This window comes from Tremella mesenterica (genome assembly GCF_000271645.1).
Source record: "Tremella mesenterica DSM 1558 unplaced genomic scaffold TREMEscaffold_10, whole genome shotgun sequence".
Taxonomy (NCBI): Eukaryota; Fungi; Basidiomycota; class Tremellomycetes; order Tremellales; family Tremellaceae; genus Tremella; species Tremella mesenterica.
Genome location: NW_006711234.1, coordinates 936,977 through 958,565, shown reverse-complemented (window position 1 = coordinate 958,565; position 21,589 = coordinate 936,977). Strand labels below are relative to the sequence as shown.

The following is a 21,589-nucleotide window of genomic DNA, read 5'->3' as shown; positions in this document are numbered from 1 at the left end:
AGTTTGAATGTGTATGGGGGGAAAGAGGAAGACGAGCGGGAGCGTTGCTGGAAGGGGGGAGAAGGGAGTTTACGTAAAGCACTTCCCTTATAGAAAACTTGACTATAAAGTCAGACGCGTCTAAGACATTTTCCAACATGTCACCCAAAACCACATACTTAGCTTTTGTCAGGTAAAGAAATGATCATCAGACGATAGGATAGAGCAGGAGATTCGAAAGTGAAGGTGACAGGAAGTAGGCAAGATGCCACCTAGAAGGAGAACAAGAGCTGGGAATAAAGTCAAACCTCCCTCTCAACGTTCTTCCAGCTCGGAAGACCCTTTAGCCATGTCACCCATCCGACCTCGAAAAAAAGTGAGGTCGGAAGCTGATATACTACTCGAATCGAGGTTAGATGACGAAGTAGGATTAGGAGGAGAAGACTTGGTAGCTCCTTCAGACGAAGAAGAGTATCTTCAATGGGTGAAAAACAGGAACGAGAGGTTAGATCGGGAACGTGTAAATCAGCATGTGGGGGGGAAGGGAAAGGGTGTGAGGAAAGAACAAGAGGTTATGGTTTGGGAATTGGAAGGTACTCCTGTGAGTAGGATTCGGCATGTGGATAGGTTTAGGTGTAGGGTACTGATCTTGTAGTCTCCGAGGAATATATGGTTGGATTTGATACGTTCTCCGTCGCCCCGTCTCGAAAAACTTCAGTATCACTCGAGATCACCAAAGAGGGTGAAAAAGAACTCGCCTTCAGGCTCGGATACTAGAAGTGGGAGAAGATCAGACGTAGCTGTAAGAGACGAATCGCAAAATGTCGAATGTTCGTCATCGAAATCTATTCCAGATAACGGGACAAATGAGGAGGGAGAAGATGAAGGTGAAAGCTCGTTAGCTACCTCCATGACGGAACCTTTGCCTGCAAGTTATATGGATGAAGATGAGTCTTTTGATGATGAGGTCGATGAGGATGAGTTGGAGAAGGACGAATTGGGTGCGGACAGTGAAGCTGGGCTCCAAGTGATGGAAGATCTCAACAGCGTGGACCAGGTCAGATCCCCTGGTAGGATTTATGATGGGTACAACGGAACAAACCTGCCTTCGGCAAATTCTTTTCAAGATGGGAAACCAGACAAATCACCCACTGCAACAGTCTATGACCAACAGGATATCGATGGAGGATCACATTGGAAGGATATCCAGAATGACGATAAGGTAGATCGCCCTTTTCAGATGGACATAGTTCACCCTTTTCAGATGGAAATCGACTACCCTGTTGGAACACAAAGCCCTCCTCCGTCATTCAATTATCATCAACCAGATGAACCTCCCGAACCTGAAGCTCAACCTTTAGGTACTCCTATTCACAAACCAACACAGGAAGATATAGAATCTGATGAAGATGATCTCTCACATCCCTCGCCACTCAGCACCCACGAGGAAATTAGGATGATCGTACCACCTCCCGAGAAGCCTGGTGCAATGATGGAAGACGATCTGCAACGTCATTCGCCCTTTCTGGTCAATGCTGCGATAAGGAACGAGCCAGAGATACGTGATGCTCAACACGAACTGGAAGGCATTCCTCTTGCTGAAAGCTCGCAAGGGGCTTTAAGACGAATGAGATCATTACAATCGTCTGTTATTAGTGATCATCCCGCCTCACCACCACGTCTGAGCAATGAAGTGACCGCATGGCCATCTCAACCGACTCATCACCAATCACCTCTCCGTTCAAAGCCACCGTCACCAGTTTCGACCTTCTCGCAAGTTGCCCAACGAAGTAACTCAGTTGTCCATCATCCTTCCCCTAATCACGACCCCTCCCCCTCTCCTCATTCACCCCAAGCACCAATAGACCCAGCGCTCGCGCAATTCCGAACAGCCCGTACATTCCGAACCCGTACCACACTCCAACTCCAACCTTACACCCGTGAAAGACAAGTATACGAAGCCCAACTCCGTCGTGGTGGTCTCAAAAAAGGTCGGAATGCCATCGCTCCCGCTCCTGAAATTCCAAAATCCTCTGAGGAATCAGAAGACCCGGAAGTTGATCAGCAGAGTAGCAGTTCAAGTGTTGGAGAAGTTGATGGGGAGAGAGTCATCATTGCTCCTTCCCCCGAGAGAATCAGACGGGTTCGAAAGTTGGTTGAGGTGATCGATGCAGATTATGATGAATATTTCTTAGAACATGGGAAAGTTGCGGATGAAGAGGATGAACAAGCTATGCGATCTTTGCAAAGGATAGCTAGGAGACGATTGGGAGAAGAGAAGAAAGAGAGGAGACGAAGAAGAGACGAGGAGAGATCAAGAAGAGAGTTTGAAGAATTGATCAAAGGGAAAGAATCTTCTCCTAACCATTCCGCTAATAGGGTAAGTCATGCTGTATTATGTTTTTGCTTGTCATAACTGACGATGTAGCCAATCCGACGAGATCAAGATAAAGATAAACATGATTCTCGCAATCCAGCGAGAGGAATAGTGAAATATACAGATAAACGACCTTCTCGGAAACCTCCCCCTCAACCTGATATCTCGGAAGATGATTCTTTACCTTCTCTCCCACCTTCTCTTCCTCCCCTCAGACAGACTCGTGAATTCACATCTCCCTCACCAGAATTGGTCACTTCCATTCGTACACCTCTCGATCATCAAATGGACGTAGACATTGAACCGATGGGAATGTTTGAAGCTGACCCACAACAATCTTTCTACATTGATGACCTTCCGACCAATACGAAACAACGACGCATACCCACTCCGACGTCTGTCACTTCGGGCGAAACTTCCGATTCTGACTCACCTGGTGTGGACAGAAGAGCAAAGATAGCAAGACGTATGATGCCTGCTGCCATGTTGAAACGTCTTGAACGTGAAGCAGCTGAGAAAGAACGACAAAAGGCTCGACGAGAAGCTAAAAAGCGAATAGTCCAGATTTCCCCGGCTTCACCAGTCAGACCAGGTCATGCGGTCATACGTCGTGGTCAAGGGGATGTTGATATGTCAGGTTTGTTAGGAATGCTAGCTTCACCTGATTCTTCCAGTCCTCAAAGACCGAATTCGAATGAAAGAACTTCGGCAGTTCAATCGAGGGATAAAGACGTGGTGGTCATCTCTTCTGACGATGATTCAGACTTTGGATCACAAGCAGAGGAAGATAATGGTGGTGGTTTGGTAAGGCTGTATAAAGGAGATTTCGAATCGCTCGTCACTGGGATGCCTCCTCGAGACGAAATGCATCATAAAAAACGGAGACGACATGATGGGAAAAGGAAAGAAAGAAGACCTGCTTTGGGTATTGCCAAACGTGTTGCTCAGTATCCTGTTTCATCAACAGGAAGGATGGTACAAACCAGATTGGATTTTCCTATCGAAGACGTTCGATCCCCTTCCAAGACCAAGTATGTCACTCCTAGGCATACTTCTAAACATGGTACGAAGACGATGACTGGAGCTAGGAGAGGAAGAGGAGGTAAGGAAAAGATAAATAGACCTGCTATTCAATTGAACGATCGAAATATATGGGCAACGAATGATTTTGCTTTCGATGATTCTCCCGATTTACCTCGTTCCGAGCCGAAACCCAACAAGACACCTCATGGACATCATCAAGTACAACACGATAAAGTCCAACCTCGATCTTTCAAGACCGATTTAAACATCGCTTCGAAAAAAGGTAAGGGTTCGAAAGATGCTGCGAAACGTACTTTCCAACGTACAACATCAAAAACGAGTGTAGTCAGTATGGTCAGTGTTACGAGTTCTATCGGAGACGTTGATCATGGAATTGGGAAAGCACGTTCTTGGGCAAACTTTGAATCGTTTCCTATCGACTTTTCGATTTCTCCTTTACCTTCTGGATTATTCTGTTCAGAAGATTCAATCCTCACTACTGGTCGTGTTGATTCTTTGATTCGATTATTATCAAAGTCCAACCACAACAGTATGATCAATATTGAGAGTTGTGAAACGTATGGTATATCATTAGATCCGAACATGGGAGAAGACTCTTTATCACCTGTCATTCCTCTTTTATTCGATAAGATATATTCTGAATTGATACTTTATGTCAATGAAGATATTTCCATCTTCCCGGATTTTGAAGGTTTATCATTTATAGGAAGATATTTTTCTCTTAGATCATCGATGACGTTGAAAACTTTGATCAGACAAAAGGTTTTGGAGATAAGTGAAAGATTGGATGATATGTTATCAAGTCGAAAACATTCGAAATCCGCCAAAAACACAGTATTGGGTATGAGATGGGAATTGTTCGAATTATCATGTCGATTAATGAAATTTGATGGGGATATGAAAGTTGTGGAAATCATTGCTGTGGCTATGTTAACACAGATGTTAGGAGGTGGGTTTGATAAAGCTGTTAAACCTTTGAAAAGGATTTTAAGAGGGGAAGTTGAATCTCCTGAGATTATGGAGGTTTCTACTATTATGTGGATTGCGATTATACTTGTTTTGTCTGTTTGTTCTACCTGTCGACCAACTGTCAATCCTAATGATATCAATCATCGCGATGTCAACTATCCCACCAACAATTATCCCACCAACAACCATCACACTGTCAGTCATCCCGATCATATCGACAATACATCGTTCGTGAAAACTGAAGAGCTCGGTCGGACGACTACCATCGTTGAATTGGGGAACAAGGCGCCACAGGAAGAACCTACGAAACAAGCGAACGGACAGGAAGAAATGAGTTCCAAACAAACTGGAGACGATTTTTTCCTTTCATATCTTCTCACCGCCTTCCAAACAGCATTCCATTTAGACCATTCTGGACCACTCGCGGCAGAACGTATCTGGTTTCTAATCTTTAGTCTATGTGCTTTTTCACAATTCGATACATTCGGTCGTACTACCTCTCAATATAATCCTATACCAAGATGGCCATTAGTCCGTCGTGCAATTTCTCTCATACGAATTTCTCATAACGAAGAAACCGAAGAACGTTCTCATGCTGATCAATTATATGGAAGAGATCGTTATATTCAAATAATACTTTCACGTTGTATACGTTTATCAAGTAAATGGAAATGGTCATTAAATCAAGAAAACTTTAATCTCGCAACGAGAGATTTAGGTAAAATATTCAAAGAAAGACAATATAGGAATTTACCTTCAGAACCATTTGTCGATTTTCCTAAATGGATAACTTCTTTTGACGTTTCTTTAACTTCATCAGAATCGGAAAATGATCAAAAGGAAATTGAAACAGCTTTTGAAATGTTTTTGAAATTCGTTTGTGTTTCAGCATCAGATTTGATTTCATCAACGAAAACATTAAAAGAAGCTTTAAAAGTTGAAAAAGATTTACAAAGGTTGATAATGACTATCATACCTGTTTCACCTGTTAAATTCAATAAATTATTACCACCGAATAAGAAACAATTGGGACAATTGATAAATCGATATTCTACAATGGTTGCTGGATGTTATTTCTCACCTGGATTGGTAGGTTGGTTATTGGCCAATTCAAGGAAATGGCAATTGTTTAAAGAAGCCGATTTCGATTCGAGGAGAGTTACTATAAGAGGGATAATGTATGTCGGTGTGGCTTTAAGACATCATGAGGCGGATTTAAGTTTGGTGATGAATAGATTTGAAGAAATGTTGAATGTTTTACAAGAAGAATTGGATCAGATTAAAAGGTTGGAAGGAAAGAAAGAACAATCAATTAATCGACAAAATAATCATTTCAATATGTTCGAAGTTTTTCCAATCACGAATGATAAGAATGGTAATACGACCGTCAATACGATGAATGAGAAATTCGTTAGATTACCAGAAAAAGAAGAAGTGGAAAGAACTATGATTTTAATAGTAGCTTCTATCAAACAGATTATTTTACATGATACCTATATTTCTGGTCAACCTTCAATCACCGACCTTCATATCACTATTGAACCAAATTATGATCATCTCAATCTCAACCCTGCTATCGACCGAATCAATCCAGAAATAGGACATGGTAAGAAAACTAAATACCCCCCTCCTTGTCTTTTACACTCAAGTTGGACATCAAAAGTATTCAATCTAGAATTAGATAAGAAATGTCAAGAAGAAATAATCAATGTTATCCAAACGTATTTGAATATCAGACAATTGGCTTTACCTGATAAAGCGAAGAAAATGAGAGAAGAGAAATTGGAAAGTTTACAAAGTGAGAGTTTTGATGAATTTGGATCTTTGGGAATTGATTGGTCCGTCGAGCCGTTAGGTTTAGGTGGGGGTTTGGTCGATCCCCTTGGACCTGAAATGGATGATGGGGAGGAGGGAAGATTGAAGGAAATGAACGAAAAGGAGAAAACGGAGAAAAAGGTGGAATTGATGGATAAGGAGTTTGCTGATGTAAGTTTTTGTTGAGGTCTTATCTCCATCTTGAACTCGTCTTTTGATGGAACAATGTCTTGGTTTTCTTGCTAAACTTGGCTTTCAAATTCCGTCATCTTGTTCTGTCATTCGTTCCTCTTGTTCGGGCATACCTTCTTCTTTTTCTGCCATTCCTTCTTTGTCTGCCGTTCCTTTTTCTTGTTTCGTCATTCCTACTCGTCACGATCCCATTTCGTCCACGCTCAATCATCATTGCGCCAGTTGAGCTGTTGATCGAAAGATGGTCGGTGACGGTGTCGGTTTTTCTTTTGTCCATCCGAAGGGATGGGTGGATATACGGAGGACAAAGATAAGAAGTGTTGCGTGGAAAAGATGAATGTTTTAAAGCGACACAAAGTGAACAAAAATATATGTTAATGACAGATCATTGAAAGTACAATATGTCCAAGAATATATAAATTACTCATTGACATGTTCCCTTCTGTCCCTTTGGATGAAAATTCAGGTAACAAATCCTTAGATAGGTCGAACGACATGGGGAAATTTAACGAGACGGGTCAGTTGGAACAGTTGGGAATGAAAGGGAATACGGAAAAGACGGAGAAAATGGAAGAAGAAAGAAATAAGTTTTTGATAAGGTTATCGAAATGTTATTCTGATTGTGCTGCGGTTTTGGTCATTGAACATCGACGATTGGTGAGTGGTTTTTCCTTTTCTCCCCTAATCTCATCTCATCTGTTTTCACTTTCTGTCTTACGCTTCTCCCCTCTCCCGTATCCTTACTTCTGACATCTATCCTGCTATTAGCTACATCTCTTATTTCAGTTCTTTCTTCTGTCCTCGACACAGCTTGTATCTTTCCCCGATCACCTACTAACTCCCAGGATTGGTCAACTTTTGTCGGTCCATTCGGTCGTATGTCCTGGTCCCGTATTCCCGATATAAAAGCGAGGATCAACGTGGGATTACATTTCATGTTGAATGTAGCTATCACAGATCCTTTTAGTTTTCCAGTGAGTTATCTGATCTCATCTCATCTCATCTCATATATCTCATTTATCTCATGTAATCGCGTCATCAAATATCTCCGGTATGGAGTCATCAACAAATATTTCAAGTATAAAGTCATCAACAAATTTATCAAGTATAAAATCATCAATCAAGGACTGTTCATACGAAAAGAAAAAAGTCATATTGATGAGCTCAGAAATTGAAAGAAGATTTCATATCTTTAATATTCACTACCATCACTACCGATCGTCTTTCTGTAGAACACAAATATCTTTCTGCGGTTTTATCAATGCCTGAATCTGGGAAAGGTTTGTTAGAGGATTTACCACCTGTTGTTAGTAATGGATTGGATAGAGTTGGATTTATGAGATTTAGAGGGGATGTGGTTGATTGTGAGTTTTGTCCTTTCACCTTTTACTTCTCTGCACCTCTTTCGCCTGTTTCGTCTCGCTGTTTTCTGGCAAGGATGGCTGGTATGGTTTGGTGACAATGGTGGGTATGATGGGTAAGTAAGCTTGGTAGGTGTGGTGTGGCGGCAACGGTGAGTATGATGGGTAAATAGGTATGGTATAGATTGTTGTCAGGTGTTGTAAGAGGGGGGGACGTAACTAGAGACTGATACTCAGGCTTGGTACGTAATATCGCCAAACTCATATCCAAGCCAGAAACACCAAAATCGTTCTTATGGAAATGTTTGAATCTTTTAGTATCTGGGTTGGTGACTACGGAAAAGGTGAGTGTAATCTTTTACTTTTCTTCCTACTCATTTGTCCCACTCAATCTCACTTCTTAACAACCGTATGCTCGACGGATCCAACAAGAATAACGGACCTAGACCTTTGGTTATGATAGGACCTTTGGAACATGTCAAAAATGTCTTTACGCTACACCGAGTGCACCATACACGTTACACAAGTCATTGACCCCTGCTAATGTCTCAGTCCATCCACCCAGCACGCGTCTTGCATAAAGAAGAATATCGATTATTCTGTAGGTCCGCGTTATCGAGTCTTGAGAAACATTTAGGATCAATGCCATTGGGTTCTATACCGAGCATGAGACACTTATCGAATATATGATGTTTTGTATGTATGCATCATTTATACATTACATACGAGTACGAGTAATCTACTCTGCCGTGTGTATATATACGCCCGGGGGAAGAAGAAACGCCCGTTGTTCGGTACGAGTTGCGTTTGATTCCAGTCATATTACGCCCTCTTCTCACCTTGTTTCTCCACTCTTTGATCTTGTCTCTCTTTCATTTGGGAAGAGTGGTAGTAGAGTAGATGGAAAAGTGAGACAGAGTGAGTCATACGGAAGTAACCATATACTATACTATTTTAGACGGGAGAAGAGGTGACTGCCTTTCTACAACTTTTCCCCTTCCTTTCCATTCCATCCCTCGACTATTACAAACTTTACTATATACTTTACTCGTATTCCTCTCACTCTCACTCTCCTATCCTCCTCTCTCCTCTCTATTAATCCTACCCTTTAGAATTCACATCCTCCCCCCATCTCTCTTGTCTCATAGTAGTGAAACATCATCAACCTCATCCAGCTCGAACCTCTCTCTCTCTCTCCATTCCTTTCCCTTTCCTAAGAACAGCTCCCCCGTCAAAGCGGAAAGGTGGTGGACTATCGGAATTTTACTGTAGCATCGCCAACATCACTCTCTCTCAGTACCATGCCCACTACCACCCGAAATAAAGCTGCTTCAGGAGGGATCAACCCTCTCTGGTGGCATTATGTCAGTGCTGCGACTTGTGCTGCTGTGGTATTGGGTAACCTGCTCCGTTGGGCTTTTTTAGGTGAGTCGAATCTACCTTTCAACCCTATAGACCCCAAATTAGATTCCCTTTTAATCAATCATTCCATGTAAACGCTATTGGGGATATGGTATTGAAGAACGCCTTGGCCATTTGATCTCTTGAGATGGACTTCCTGCTGGGCTTTTTTTAGACACGTCCGTAAGGGTACCTTTGAACATTCACCTTGAGAGTCGATATACTGGTTTTGAAGAAAGATGTCGGAATAAGAGTATAGATGTTAAGATGATGAGGACTGACAATCAGATTGGACAGATCCTTACCATTGTTCTGCTTTATTAAACACTGGAAGATGGTTGGATCCCGGTACATATACCAATTGGCAACCTGAAGGTATGTCCGTAATCTTTCTACATTTCCACTCTGCACCATGCAACACTGACTTTAGGCTGCTTCCAACCACCATTACCATCCACCACCCTTCTCACATGTCTCAGTACTAGAACTCAAAACACACCTCGTCCTATCCTTTTCGGAGCTTCCTTACTCGGAGGAATGTACACTTCCAACGACGTTCCGGCACAACGACAAGTACTTTTCATCGGTGATTCAAGCGTGAGATTGTTGTACTTTTCCACGGTCCGTTTGTTAGATCAAGGGATTGGGAATGTTCCACAAGGTTGGGAGACGGAAAGTGAAAAACATACGGATAGAAGAATCGTTTTGCCAAATACTGAGGGAGCTGTGGAAATGGAGTTTTGGTGGTGAGTCATTCGTATCTCTTCTCTCTTTGGCTCTTCCTCATGAAAAACTACTAGGTCAGGCCTTTGGTCCTTCACGTCCCCCAATTAGCCATGTTTCCTTTGGGTATATATCAGATTGAACTGCACACTTTGATTGTCTGCATTTTATGATGGGTGGACGATTACGGCGTTGTCCCGTTGTCATTTGTGATTGACGTCTGTTGACACACAGGGATCCATATCTCAACTCAACTCGAACACGTCATTGGGTATCCGGAGGAACAACAACACCTTCCTCCCTCCTCGTCCTAGGTTCAGGTCTTTGGTACCTTCGTAACCCTTCTTCTGGAGGATTAGCACAATGGGGTAGTATGGTCCACGACACTTTCGAACATTTGAAAAATCATCAAGGTTCTCCTCAAACCGCTCTTCTCTCACCTTGGGATGATATGGAATTAGGTTCCGGTGTAACTCTTCCAGGTCTTTTACCTTATAAAGAAATGGAACTCGACGAAAGATCTTTTCACCCATCTCCTCTCACCCCTCGCTCTTCACCTGTATCAACTCGTTCACAATCTCATGAAAGAGAGAAAGACTCAAGGGGCGAATGGGAAGATTTCGCTTTAGCCGACGCTGTCTTTTTTCTCCCAGTCACAGAACCCGTTCATTCTCTCCTCGCACCAGAGAGAGCGGAAACTATCCTACATACCGATGTAGACGCCATGAACGCTGATTTATACGCTCGATTGGCACATCCTGATCCACCACCAGTCATCATACCTTCCGTGTTCAATCGTTTGTTGGTGGAGGGAGAAACGGAAGATGGATTACATTTCTCTTCCAAGATCGTCAAGAAACAAGCTGAATTATTGTTGGCTTGGAGATGTAATGATGTGATGCGAAAAGGAGCACCGGAAGGGACTTGTTGTAGGAGATATTCTTGGGTTAGACCGGTACAGGGATTTATCGTCGTTTTCCTAGCTTTGTGGGTTCCATTAGGGACTGTATTGGCTAGTAAACTACGTAAGTTTTCTGTCTTATTCTGCCCGCCTTCCACTTGTCATGGCGACTATCCCTAGGTTTCACATATCTTCTTTGGTTTTCATCTCCTAGAGTTGGTCTCTACGTAAAGTCCAGAGGTCGTACCGAATGACTTTTGCTACATAACATGCACCCCCCTTGGCTTTATCACGAACCGATGGGATAGTAGAAAGTGAACATAGCATATCGAAGCCATTGAGCTAACCCCAAGCACCCCATTCATCTCTCTTCAGATTCCTCCCCCCTCCATCAATCGCCGTTTCCCTCAGCACCTTTGGTCTCGCCATCGGATATCTTTTCATGGCTGACCGAACCACCGTTTTTCTCAAAGAAGGGAAAGATTTCGATCCTTGGATATTTGCTTCGCTCATAATCGCTTTTCTTGTGGTTGGACTTGCTACGATGAAGAATAGAGGCAAGGATTTAGGGTTTTTGAATCGGGAAATCACCGATGAATGGAAGGGGTGGATGCAGAGTGAGTCGTCAGTCACATTGTCCCGAAAGACACGTATGCCTATGGTACTCTCCATTTGAAAATGTGTCGAATGCTCTCCTATATCACCTTACAGATCAAGGTTTTTTGTTCCTCAACTTCGAGCGCACCTCTTCCCGCGAGCTACTCGTTGGATCGTTGGACCTATGAAGCCGTTCCTCCCTGGGACATGGAGATTTGCCCATGAATATCACTGATGATCAGTCGCGATTCTCGTATACCACTTTCTTGGTGCTTCCAAAGTTTCGGGTATCTACAACCCTATACGGGTGTTGGTGGCGGCGTATTTGTTCATGACTGGATGTAAGTTCTGTTCTCTCTTGCCATTCCGATGACCCCTCTGTGGACTTATTCGTGGATCATCTGGCATCCCACCCAGGTGTCCACACAGTCCTACTGCTCACACTTCACTACCATTCTATTCAAGTACTTGACGACTCGTTGTGGTGTGCCAATCAGATACCTGAATATCGCGGCTGACATGCAGATGGACATTTCTTTTTCTGTCAGTGAACTCACGTTTTATCAACTTGGGAGCTTAGGAAAACTAATCAGTAGATTACAAAAAAGCTGACTTCGGTTTCGACCGCGTTGCCGCTGTTCTTGTCCGGCTCAACCTCCTCTCCGTTGTATTACCCTACACGATGAACACCGACTACGCATTTTACTACTTTGCCCCTCTCGTCTCCTGGTGGTATTTGATCATCTACGCCACCATGGCTCTCGGACGTCAATACAACCCTCGACCCGTCTTTCTCATCCCCAAATTACTCCTTTGCGCCGGAGCCGTCACTCTCTTCATGCGACATCCCGTTTTACTCGAACATATCTTCTCCATCCTTCATTCCATATTCCGTATTCAATGGTCTGCACGAGAATGGTCTTTCCGTGTAACCCTCGACCTTTTCATCGTATGGTGTGGAATGTTCACGGCTTACGGTTATATAAAAATCAAAGAATATGGTCTGATCGAAAAACCTTATTTCAACTCTTTACGAATAACCACTCTGGTCATTTCTTTCATCGGATTCATTTGGTATTTCTGGTTCGAACTTTCCCTCTCAAAATTCACTTATAACAATTATCATGCTGTTGTGGCTTCCATACCAATATTAGCATTCGTCTTCTTAAGAAACGCCAACCCTCGATTGAGAAGTGTTTCAAGTGCATTGTTTTGTTTCATAGGACAATGTTCTTTAGAAACTTTTATTCTTCAATTTCACGGTTGGTTAGCGAGTGATACAAAAGCTATTTTGTTGGTTTTACCAGGATCTGGAACGATTTGGAGATCCGCCAATTTGATAATTTCAAGTATATGTTTCGTTTGGTTATCTTATAGAGTCGCAGGTGCTACGAATGAGATTACTGAATGGATGGTAGGTAAGAAGAAAATTAAAGGTTTACCGATACCTGTCACTACTTCAAATACAACTTTCACAAACATACAACCTACTCTATCGGTTAATATATCTACCAGTCCCTCGGATGTTTCCGGGGATGGATCTTCAGGTTTGAGAAAGACTAAGGATGGAATACATGATGATAGATTAGGAGAAGGAAGAATGAGGGTTGGAGAAAAGGAAGAAGAAGAACTGATAAGTCCGAAAGAAGTTATAAAGGAATTAACGGAAGGTCCTGAAGAAGGTACTTTTGGTGGGGTACCTGAAAGTATACCGATGATGAATCAAAGTAAGAAGGAGGACGGGGGTGGACAGATTAATGGGGGTAATGTAGATGATAGGTTAGGCCTAGGGTTAGGGTTAGGGTTAGGGTTGAGAAGGGGGGGAGAAGAAGAAAATGGTTTGGAAGAGGTTGATAAATTGATTGAAGAACATGAAAGGGGTAGAAAAAATGTGAGTTTTGTTGGTTCTTCTTCAAACCCTTGTTTCTCATATCATCCATCATCGTCATCCTTTTGATAATCTCGTATTGCTGTACGAACTTATGTCGTCTGTATCGTCTTCTTACACTTTCCATCGAACCACCTTCCATTGTATCATGCATCGATCTGGTCATGAGCTTGACATTTATACGTCGTATTCATGAGTTTGACATTCATTCATCCTAGTCACACGTTTGTCATTTATACATTTTCACTTTTTCATGTTCTCCGCACAGCGCTTCATACGTTTGGCTATATCATAGCATCGTGGAAGAGATAGTCTAACCCACAGTGGCGCTCACTTCTCTCTTCTTCACCACGATACACTTCACTCTCTCCTTCCCACACCTCACTCGAAACAATCTCAAAAACAATCTCCGACATTCGGAAATTGGCACAAAAACATACATGGGTCAAATTGGGTTTGGTGTTGATAGGACTCTGGGTGCTCAATTGGATTTATTAGATGGAATAATGATCACGACATGCATATTTGTGCAATATGATAGTGATCGAACAGGTACACAAATCGACCACGGAACCAATTGATTGGTTGTTCAAGCGAAGCGTAGTAACTCACTCTACTGTGTAAATGAGTTTTGGTAGACGACACTGTAAGTGGAGGATCTACTTCGACGAAGAGTGAGAATCGATTGAGGACATGAAGTTGAGAGACATGGGAGGGATAAAAAGGATCTTAATATTCTCCAAATTCGACGTCTGAAGTCAACGCCTTCTCTCCTCTTTGGATGTATAGTCAATCTTCTCCTTCATATTGTCCAACATGGATGATAGACGATTTGAAGAAGAAAGAAGAACGATATCCGTTAGATCTTCAGAGAGGCCAGAAGAACGATCTGAACAATGATGAATGTCGATACGAAGAGAGTTGTCAAATTTTTGAGATAGTAATTTGCATTCATGGAAGAGAGGTAGATCTAGAGAGATGTGCATTCGAAATGATGAAGAATATCTGAAAGAGTACCGAACCAAAAACCAAAACCTTTAAACAGGCGTGACACATTTGTAAAGTGTGTCGAAGTAGTGATTCAGAAAAACAATAGAAAGACTCACGTCCAGTACTCAAAGCATGTTCCCTAGCTCCTTTCTCACCCCTCAAACCTATTCCACACACCCCACATCGAAGATCAAAAGTCGCAGTGTCCGTATAATAATGTTTCGATCGGAGTTGACTGACGAGTTTTTCGGCAGATGAGAAAATGTTAGAGTCGGAAATTTGGAATAAGGTGGTATGGAATTCTGGTGGAGCGTCGGTGGTAGGAGATAGGGAGAGGGCGTCGTAGTCTGTCTCATCAATATTTGATTTTTTGTATGTGGTATTTTGTGTTCATGGGTGTGAGAGACCGAGTGATGTTGTATCGAGTGTTGTTTCTCTTTGCATTGGTATTTTGATAATGTTATCAACACCCAGATAGGGATTGAGTTGAGTGAAGACAGTTGAAGCGCTTTTGGATGAGGAAAAACCAAGGGGGTAAGGGGAAGATTACAATCGGAGATGGAAAAGGTGATAGTTCTTTCTGCAGGGGGTGATACGTCTAAAAAGGACAGAAGGTTAATGACTGGCGAGAATGTCATTCATGCGGAGAGATAGCCAAAAATGACACAGGATTTTGCTCAGGCCGGAGCATACAGCAAGAATACAGTGAAAAAACATACGAATACCGGAATACACCAAGAAACATCTGGTATCATATTGATCCTGTCCGAATCTATCACACCGACCGGTAGCTACGTCAAAGGATGAAATCTCGGTTTTGTAGTGTTTCGAGAAGATGGAGAGTTCTAGTGACGTCAAAATCAATACCGTAGAGAGAATTGGGACAGTTTTTGACACGACCGATGACATAGTGATGGGAAGATGGGATATACCTGGAAGGCGTAGAAAGAGGAGCACCAAAAACAGGAGACGGCATAATGAGGAAAGACATACCGATGGCTCCCCCCCATGTATCAGGCTGGAGAATTTTGGCTATATATTGATCACGACTCATCCTTGTCATCAGCATGAGCCCTATTTTTCTCCGATGTGTACTTCGGACCACATCATCGTCAATCGCCCCATTGCAATACAAATGACAGGCAGCATACGAGTGAAGCGGATAATTAGAGCTGTCAGGGAGATGATGTGAATCGTGAGGAATGTGCTCACCCCAGGACGACATCAGGATACTCGTTCGGATCCTCACGAATGGCATTAGCTATGACTAGTTCTCAGTTCCCTTCTGTTCCCTGGAAAAGGTAGCTGAATGTAAGGAGACACACCCTGTCGTAGTCTCTTTCCACCCTCTATACCACCTTCAAAAACCACCCCGATGGCAGAGAACAAACAAGAATTATCATCGGGGACTTTACGCAGAATCAAGCTTCCTCCATCTCCCGGTAAGTTGACATACTCCGCTCCCGCCTTTCCTTGTTCCACCGACCCCATTCGTGAATCTGAACCGGCCTTTCTTGTTGAAGACATAGATGAAGTCTGTTGCGCATTGAGGGAAGCCGACGGTACTTTCGGACTGGGTGCGGAAAGGGCTGCATTGACACTTTTTATCGACGGAGCTGGTGTGGACTGTGAGGGTGGGGGTTGACTATGTGTCTGGGTGGGGGGAAGGGAAGTGACGATTATCTGTTCACCTCGACTGATGGGTATAGATGAGATGGGCCCTGTGATATGAGGAAGAGGTTTTGGGGGGTAACCGAATTTGACTTTACTTGGGTCAGCTGACTCACACACATACTCAGTTTTAGGGGTACAGCATATCTGTGTGATGGGAAGAGATATGTAACTCCGAGGATGTAGAGAAGACGAAGGTAAGTGTAGGGAGGCTGAAGAAAGTATGACCCACTATCCTGTTCGGAAGGAGGAATCTCAGTAGTAGAGAAGAGTAAGACTTGTAGTTCTTCAATAGACGTTTGGGTCGGATCTAGTTGAATGGTGGTCACTCCTCTGGGATGACGAACGCGTATCTGTTACATAAGCATGAGCCTTGATCAATCTCTGTCTGTTTAGAGCGGCTCAAGTGTCGTGTTATACTGCCAGACTCACCGGGATCATCTTGCGGGTGGAAGATCGTCTATCGAAAAACCAGAAGTCATAATGGGGAGAGCTTGTCCGTGGCACTACTGATCCAGATCACTGAAGTGGCGTCATGGATTGCGAAAAGCTTCTTGCATAAACCCAAACAGCATAATCGACGCTGCTCATCGTAGTGACAATTGCCAAGGCAGGATTCAATCATCGACATTCATGCTTTATGCATGATCCATGAGATGCATCGTAAATTGTCCTTGCTGTCATTGCATGCTGCCATATTACCAAGTGGGACCTTTGCCCTTACGTAACCATCTCCCTTCTGACGTCACAATTACAGTTCCGAGACGGGAAGAATGACCGGTGCCTTGGCGGAGACGAGACGACTGCCGAGTAAACGGTGCTAAAGCGAGAGCGTTTGAGGGATCGTCAGGGCAAGAGAGTAAGCGTGGAGAGCACGCCATGTATAGGCGCGTGCCCTTCAGCTCCACCACAGGCAGGTCCACTGACCACTTGGGGCGAATTCTTCCAGCCACCAAGGGGAAGAAAAAGCAAAGGAGAGGAACAGTAACGGGACGTGACATTCCGGTGGCGTGATAATGACCTTTGTGTTCTTTCCCAGGTTTGTTGTAAAAGATTCTTTTTGTCAAGAAAGTACAGTAACAAACAGTTGGGTAACTTAGTTAAGTAGTTGGACTAGTCACTGTACCGTGCGACGATCAGACACTCAGACAGGAAGCGACGTCATGAGTCGCTAAGCGGATTAACGGATCCACGGAACCCTCCTTTGGCGACGACGAGTACTTGCCCCCCAAGTTGGGACAAGAAGTGCGACTCGTTTCTCCCCCCCCCAACGACTGCTTTTCAAACCCCAGAAAGTATCCCCCACGACGATCCTACTGGTTATTGGCTATTGGCCACTAGAACTGTGATCCGCGAACAATATCGAATAATTCGATTTTCCCAACCAGCCCTCAAGCCCCAAGGAAGAGAAAGGGGGAGGAAATCGGTCTAAAAGGGATATTGACACACCCCCACATTCGACACCTGTTCCTTCCGACATCTTCTAACCCTTTCTACCTTCCTCATTATCATCCCCATAAACACTTCCTTCTCTCTACTCGTGCTGTACTTGGTCATCATCTCAACATTACCCGATACCTGCCCCTCGGCTCTTCATCGACCAGAGGCAATATCCTTAAACTTTTCGTCATCCACCGTCGATCGTCCTTTCCCCACCTTCCGTACACCCGTAACCCCCACTTTCGATCTCAACTACTCTAGTTTTTTATAAGCTGCAATTGAAATGGATGAACGACGCTAACACGATCACATTCCTACCTCATGTCGGACCGCGATCGCCCCTGTTGTTCTTTCACCACCATTTCTAAAGTGGACCTTCAACTCTCTTCTTCTTCTTCTTCAACGACCCCGCATCTTACTCCACAACCGGACCTCCTTTCCCATCAGCCGTTCACCCGACACTCACACGTCCCCACCTCGACATCCTCTTCCGCATCATCATCCTTAAGCTCTCCTCTCGACATGTCGGATCAATCCAGCAGTGGAAGGAAGACAAGTATGGAGAGTATGACAAGTCAGAGCAGCTCCGCCAGTCATATAGCTCCCATCAAACCCTTCGTCGGCCTCGACATCAAGCGACAGTCAGACTTCCGCGGAGACAGCGCTTCACCCATTTCACCCAAGAACGTCCAGTATGGCGATGGAGCGTCGACAACCAGTCCATCATTGACATCGGAATCAGAACAATCGGTTCCTAGTAGCAGCGAAATTGCCACTCCCAACACATCCACCGAAGGGTCCCCTCCGATGGCAATGTCTCCTATCAACTCCAACCCCTCTTCACCTCCCAAAGACCAAACGACCCCTCGGGCAGAGTTGGCCGCTCCAGTCTGGCCTTTGTCGACCGTGAAGTCCGTCTCCCTTGCACAAAAGATTCAGGATCGTCCGACTGCTCTGGGTCTGGATACGCCTTCCAGCTCGAATCCTCAGTGTCATAATGAATCGAGTGATGTGCCCTTCCCCGGCCGGCTCATTTTGGGACAAGAAGAGAAGGCGGGTCCATCGCGCTCTGTAAGCAATGTCTTGAAGAGGGAAGGAAGTTGGAGAAAAAAACATGCTAGGTGAGTTCAATACATTTGACGCCCTTCCCACGATGATCTGCAAAGTTTTCATCTTGCTTTCTCATCCACGCTCCACCTCGACAAACCTCCATTGTTCCCTCTTCGTACAGTTTCGGTCACTTGAAGACTTGCTTCGGTCGGATCATATCTCACATTCCCATACGTGTCTCAGACCGCGGGACGGGCCTCCTTTCACCCTTTCACCAGGCGTGAAGCGCGTCATGTCGGTGGGCTCCCGCTCGACGTCATTACCTCGCTTTACCCTCTCCGCGTTTCCACTCCTCATGCCCAATGCTGTGCAACTCTGTATCGTCCTGTGTGAAGTTGTGGCCGAGGAGGACGCTCGCTTTCTGTCTCATCCCCTCTCACATCCGTTTCCCAATGGTAGTTGAAACATATCACTGTGTTCGCTACCAATCGACATATGAGCAGCGCTGATCATGTTTCTCCCTCCTTCTCAACGTTCCGCCGTGTCTTCTCGTCGAAATCCGTCAATCCTTCGCTCTCCACATTCCCGCCGCAGTCTTGATACGCCACCCAATATGCCCCGGTCGGTGGCAACATCCCCACCTGGAGAATTCCCAGGTCTTGCCAGTCTTCGCGACGCAGCAGCTCTCCTCCAAAACCCACCCTCACCAAATTCTGATCCCAATCCCAACCGTAATCCAAGATTCATTCCCCACCATAATCCACCCTTGACTCCCAATGAACCAGCCCAAAACACTGGAAACCATCCCGCTGACTCCCCCGTGAGACCCGGTCCCGCTCGGGCAACAGCTTCTGCATTTGCGTACTCGTCCCGTCGTGCCTCGGAAGAACCTGCTTCTACGTCGGCGCTTCGAATCGTCGCTTCGTCGCCCACCACAGGGTGTATCATCTCCGCCCCCACTGCAGTCCCTGCTCACTACCCCGCTCTCGGTACTCGCAGAATGTCAAGTGCCGACCCCAGACCTGCGTCAGGTGGCAGCAGCAACTCGTCCAGCTCGTCAAGTAGTGGCGTCGACGCTGAAGAGAACATGCCACGTTGGGCGCGTCCGCCAAAGGTGCGCAATTCGATTTCCGGCAGAGCTAGGTCGTTCGGCGATGCGGTCAACAGACCCGACGTCGATTTCGATCCTGAACTGCTTGTTGGTCAGGACGGCGAGTGGATAGAGGTCATCAAGGGTTCGGAGGGCAGAATCGCTGTCAGGAGTAGAGCCGCAGAATATGAAGTATTGGTCTGGTTGCCGGCCTTCGCGTAAGTGTCTTGTCCCTCCAATATTCGGTCGCGAGCTTCTTTCAATACCACTTTCCCATGACCCTTTCCTCCGTTCATCTCTCAGGTGCTTGATGACCGTCGAGGTGTCGACCAAGCAGAAAGATGACAGCATAATGGTGCATGACGTGCGGCGTCGCGATGAGGTTGGGTACTGATAATCAGACCTGAGAGTATCACTGTCTTCACGCGCGGAAATCGGACCGTGCATATCGTTGCTGACAGGTGGGATGATGCCGGTGAGTCAACTCTCCTCTTTACACTTTGTCACCCTGGAAGTTGAACTGACTGTTCAGAACACGCTCAGTGGGATATCAAACTTGGCGAAGATGCCAACCTCGCTACAGTCCGTGCCAATTATCTGGGCAATGAGCTCAGAATTGGAGGTGCGTCTTTTTCCTTTGCGCACAGAAATTCCACCTTTTTCCGTGCCCTCGTTTACCGTCTGCTTTCCTATCAAACCATGAACATTGCTGCTCATCCCCTGCTGGGCACTATTTATCAACGTTTGGATCATCATCTTTGGTTTCACTCTCAGTATAACAAACCTGTCACGAATTATTGCCGCAATATGCTTCATGAATTGGCGCTGACTTCCAGTCGGCAAAAATGTTCCTCGTCCCCCCGGAAGCTCGCGCAACCGTGCCTACTTCCGGGATACATCTTCCGTTCGCTCTGCTCCAGCTCAATTAGCCCGTTCCCCTGCCACACCCCCGGCTGATCTCGCCGCTCAACAGCCCAAACAAGCCAGTCCTCCTCCCGGTGTTCTAGCATCTATCGTGGAAGCACAGGCCACCTCGGTCTTCACCGGTGTACCCGTGCCATCGGCTCGAGGGCATATCCGACAAGTTCTACCTAGTCCGGTTGAATCAAGGCCTGGCCAGCAAGACGTTACCATGAATTCCCGTTCGTCGCTCATGAGTTCCTCCGCCTCCACTTGCACCGAGAGTACGTCGAGGACTTCTTTGTCTGCCGGGTCGAGTCAGGATATGGAAATTGAGAATGCAAGCGATGAAAAGAAGAATAAGAAAGAGTGATGAAATGGTGCATCGACAAGCATCGTTGAGAGCAGACGAGATGGACACTGGCGTGGAAGGCAAAACAAGTGACACATGGAAAGATACATCATTGAGCAAGGGACATTGGAGCGGACTTTTAAGACGATAGTTGGCTTTATGTGAGAAGATGATGGAGCTGTGTATAAGTATGAGGTGGAGAAACGAATCGAGGTCATTCAGGCGATGATAGGTGGATGGAAGAGGTAGAGGTGGGAGAGGGAGAGGAAGTGAGAAGTAGCAGAAGAAGAGGAAAGAAAGAATCCGTCCCTTTTATAGTATTCTATATTGTAGCACCACCCAATCATCGCATGTTGCATGTGCATACAGTAAGTTAGGTGACTGAATGAATGCATCGCATGGATATCGTTCGTACTGAGTACTGAATACTGATTGATTGACCTGTAGGTTGCCAAGTCTTGCCATGATTTCCTTTCCCACTGCACCTAGCACCTCAACCTCGCTCGTCTCGCTCGTCTCGCTCATGTCGCTCACCTCGTCACCTCGTCACCGTTCTACCATTACGGCAACATCGCCGATTCCCGTCGCCGCTAGTGAATGTCGATCATCTTAGTGACCTAGTGATCAATGATTGGAACCACGATACAGCGCATAGATGGACCATCGACCATCGGAGCTAATGAGGGAAACGCACGGGCCTTGCGAGGGATGTGAGTCCATTGGACCGGTGCCCCTCTCCTCTCCTCTTCTCTTCTCCTTCTCCTTCTCTTCTTTCTCTTCTCTTTTCTTCTCTTCGTCTATTCACTTCTCTTCTTCTCATCCCTCCTGTCCACTCTTTCACACTTTCAA

At 45.1% G+C, this 21,589-nt stretch overlaps 6 protein-coding genes across 6 annotated transcripts; 5 read left to right on the top strand and 1 right to left on the bottom strand.

Moving 5' to 3' along the window:
- Positions 1-244: 244 nt before the first annotated feature.
- On the top strand, positions 245-6,370 carry TREMEDRAFT_64332 (uncharacterized protein; the record flags this gene model as incomplete). Its single annotated transcript, XM_007006513.1, has 3 exons — positions 245-580; positions 635-2,359; positions 2,408-6,370. 3 exons carry the CDS (start codon positions 245-247, stop codon positions 6,368-6,370), a joined length of 6,024 nt encoding a protein of 2,007 aa, XP_007006575.1.
- Positions 6,371-6,871: 501 nt separating this feature from the next.
- On the top strand, positions 6,872-8,374 carry TREMEDRAFT_64331 (uncharacterized protein; the record flags this gene model as incomplete). Its single annotated transcript, XM_007006512.1, has 8 exons — positions 6,872-7,033; positions 7,222-7,350; positions 7,545-7,682; positions 7,726-7,740; positions 7,871-7,889; positions 7,975-8,081; positions 8,184-8,263; positions 8,290-8,374. 8 exons carry the CDS (start codon positions 6,872-6,874, stop codon positions 8,372-8,374), a joined length of 735 nt encoding a protein of 244 aa, XP_007006574.1.
- Positions 8,375-9,038: 664 nt separating this feature from the next.
- Positions 9,039-13,745, top strand: TREMEDRAFT_33393 (uncharacterized protein; the record flags this gene model as incomplete). The annotated part of the gene is made up of 10 exons (XM_007006309.1): positions 9,039-9,162; positions 9,427-9,513; positions 9,569-9,884; positions 10,096-10,886; positions 11,116-11,379; positions 11,602-11,700; positions 11,885-11,902; positions 11,956-12,873; positions 13,006-13,127; positions 13,560-13,745. The coding sequence occupies 10 exons, from the start codon at positions 9,039-9,041 to the stop codon at positions 13,743-13,745; spliced, it is 2,925 nt and encodes a 974-aa protein (XP_007006371.1).
- A 453-nt stretch (positions 13,746-14,198) lies between these two features.
- On the bottom strand, positions 14,199-15,728 carry TREMEDRAFT_33358 (uncharacterized protein; the record flags this gene model as incomplete). Its single annotated transcript, XM_007006304.1, has 5 exons — positions 14,199-14,584; positions 14,957-15,082; positions 15,231-15,292; positions 15,450-15,504; positions 15,563-15,728. The coding sequence occupies 5 exons, from the start codon at positions 15,726-15,728 to the stop codon at positions 14,199-14,201; spliced, it is 795 nt and encodes a 264-aa protein (XP_007006366.1).
- Positions 15,729-17,870: 2,142 nt separating this feature from the next.
- On the top strand, positions 17,871-18,473 carry TREMEDRAFT_64328 (uncharacterized protein; the record flags this gene model as incomplete). The annotated part of the gene is made up of 1 exon (XM_007006511.1): positions 17,871-18,473. One exon carries the CDS (start codon positions 17,871-17,873, stop codon positions 18,471-18,473), a length of 603 nt encoding a protein of 200 aa, XP_007006573.1.
- Positions 18,474-19,011: 538 nt separating this feature from the next.
- On the top strand, positions 19,012-21,153 carry TREMEDRAFT_74502 (uncharacterized protein; the record flags this gene model as incomplete). Its single annotated transcript, XM_007006581.1, has 5 exons — positions 19,012-19,706; positions 19,890-19,963; positions 20,021-20,110; positions 20,325-20,672; positions 20,782-21,153. The coding sequence occupies 5 exons, from the start codon at positions 19,012-19,014 to the stop codon at positions 20,889-20,891; spliced, it is 1,317 nt and encodes a 438-aa protein (XP_007006643.1). The 3' UTR covers positions 20,892-21,153.
- Positions 21,154-21,589: the final 436 nt, after the last annotated feature.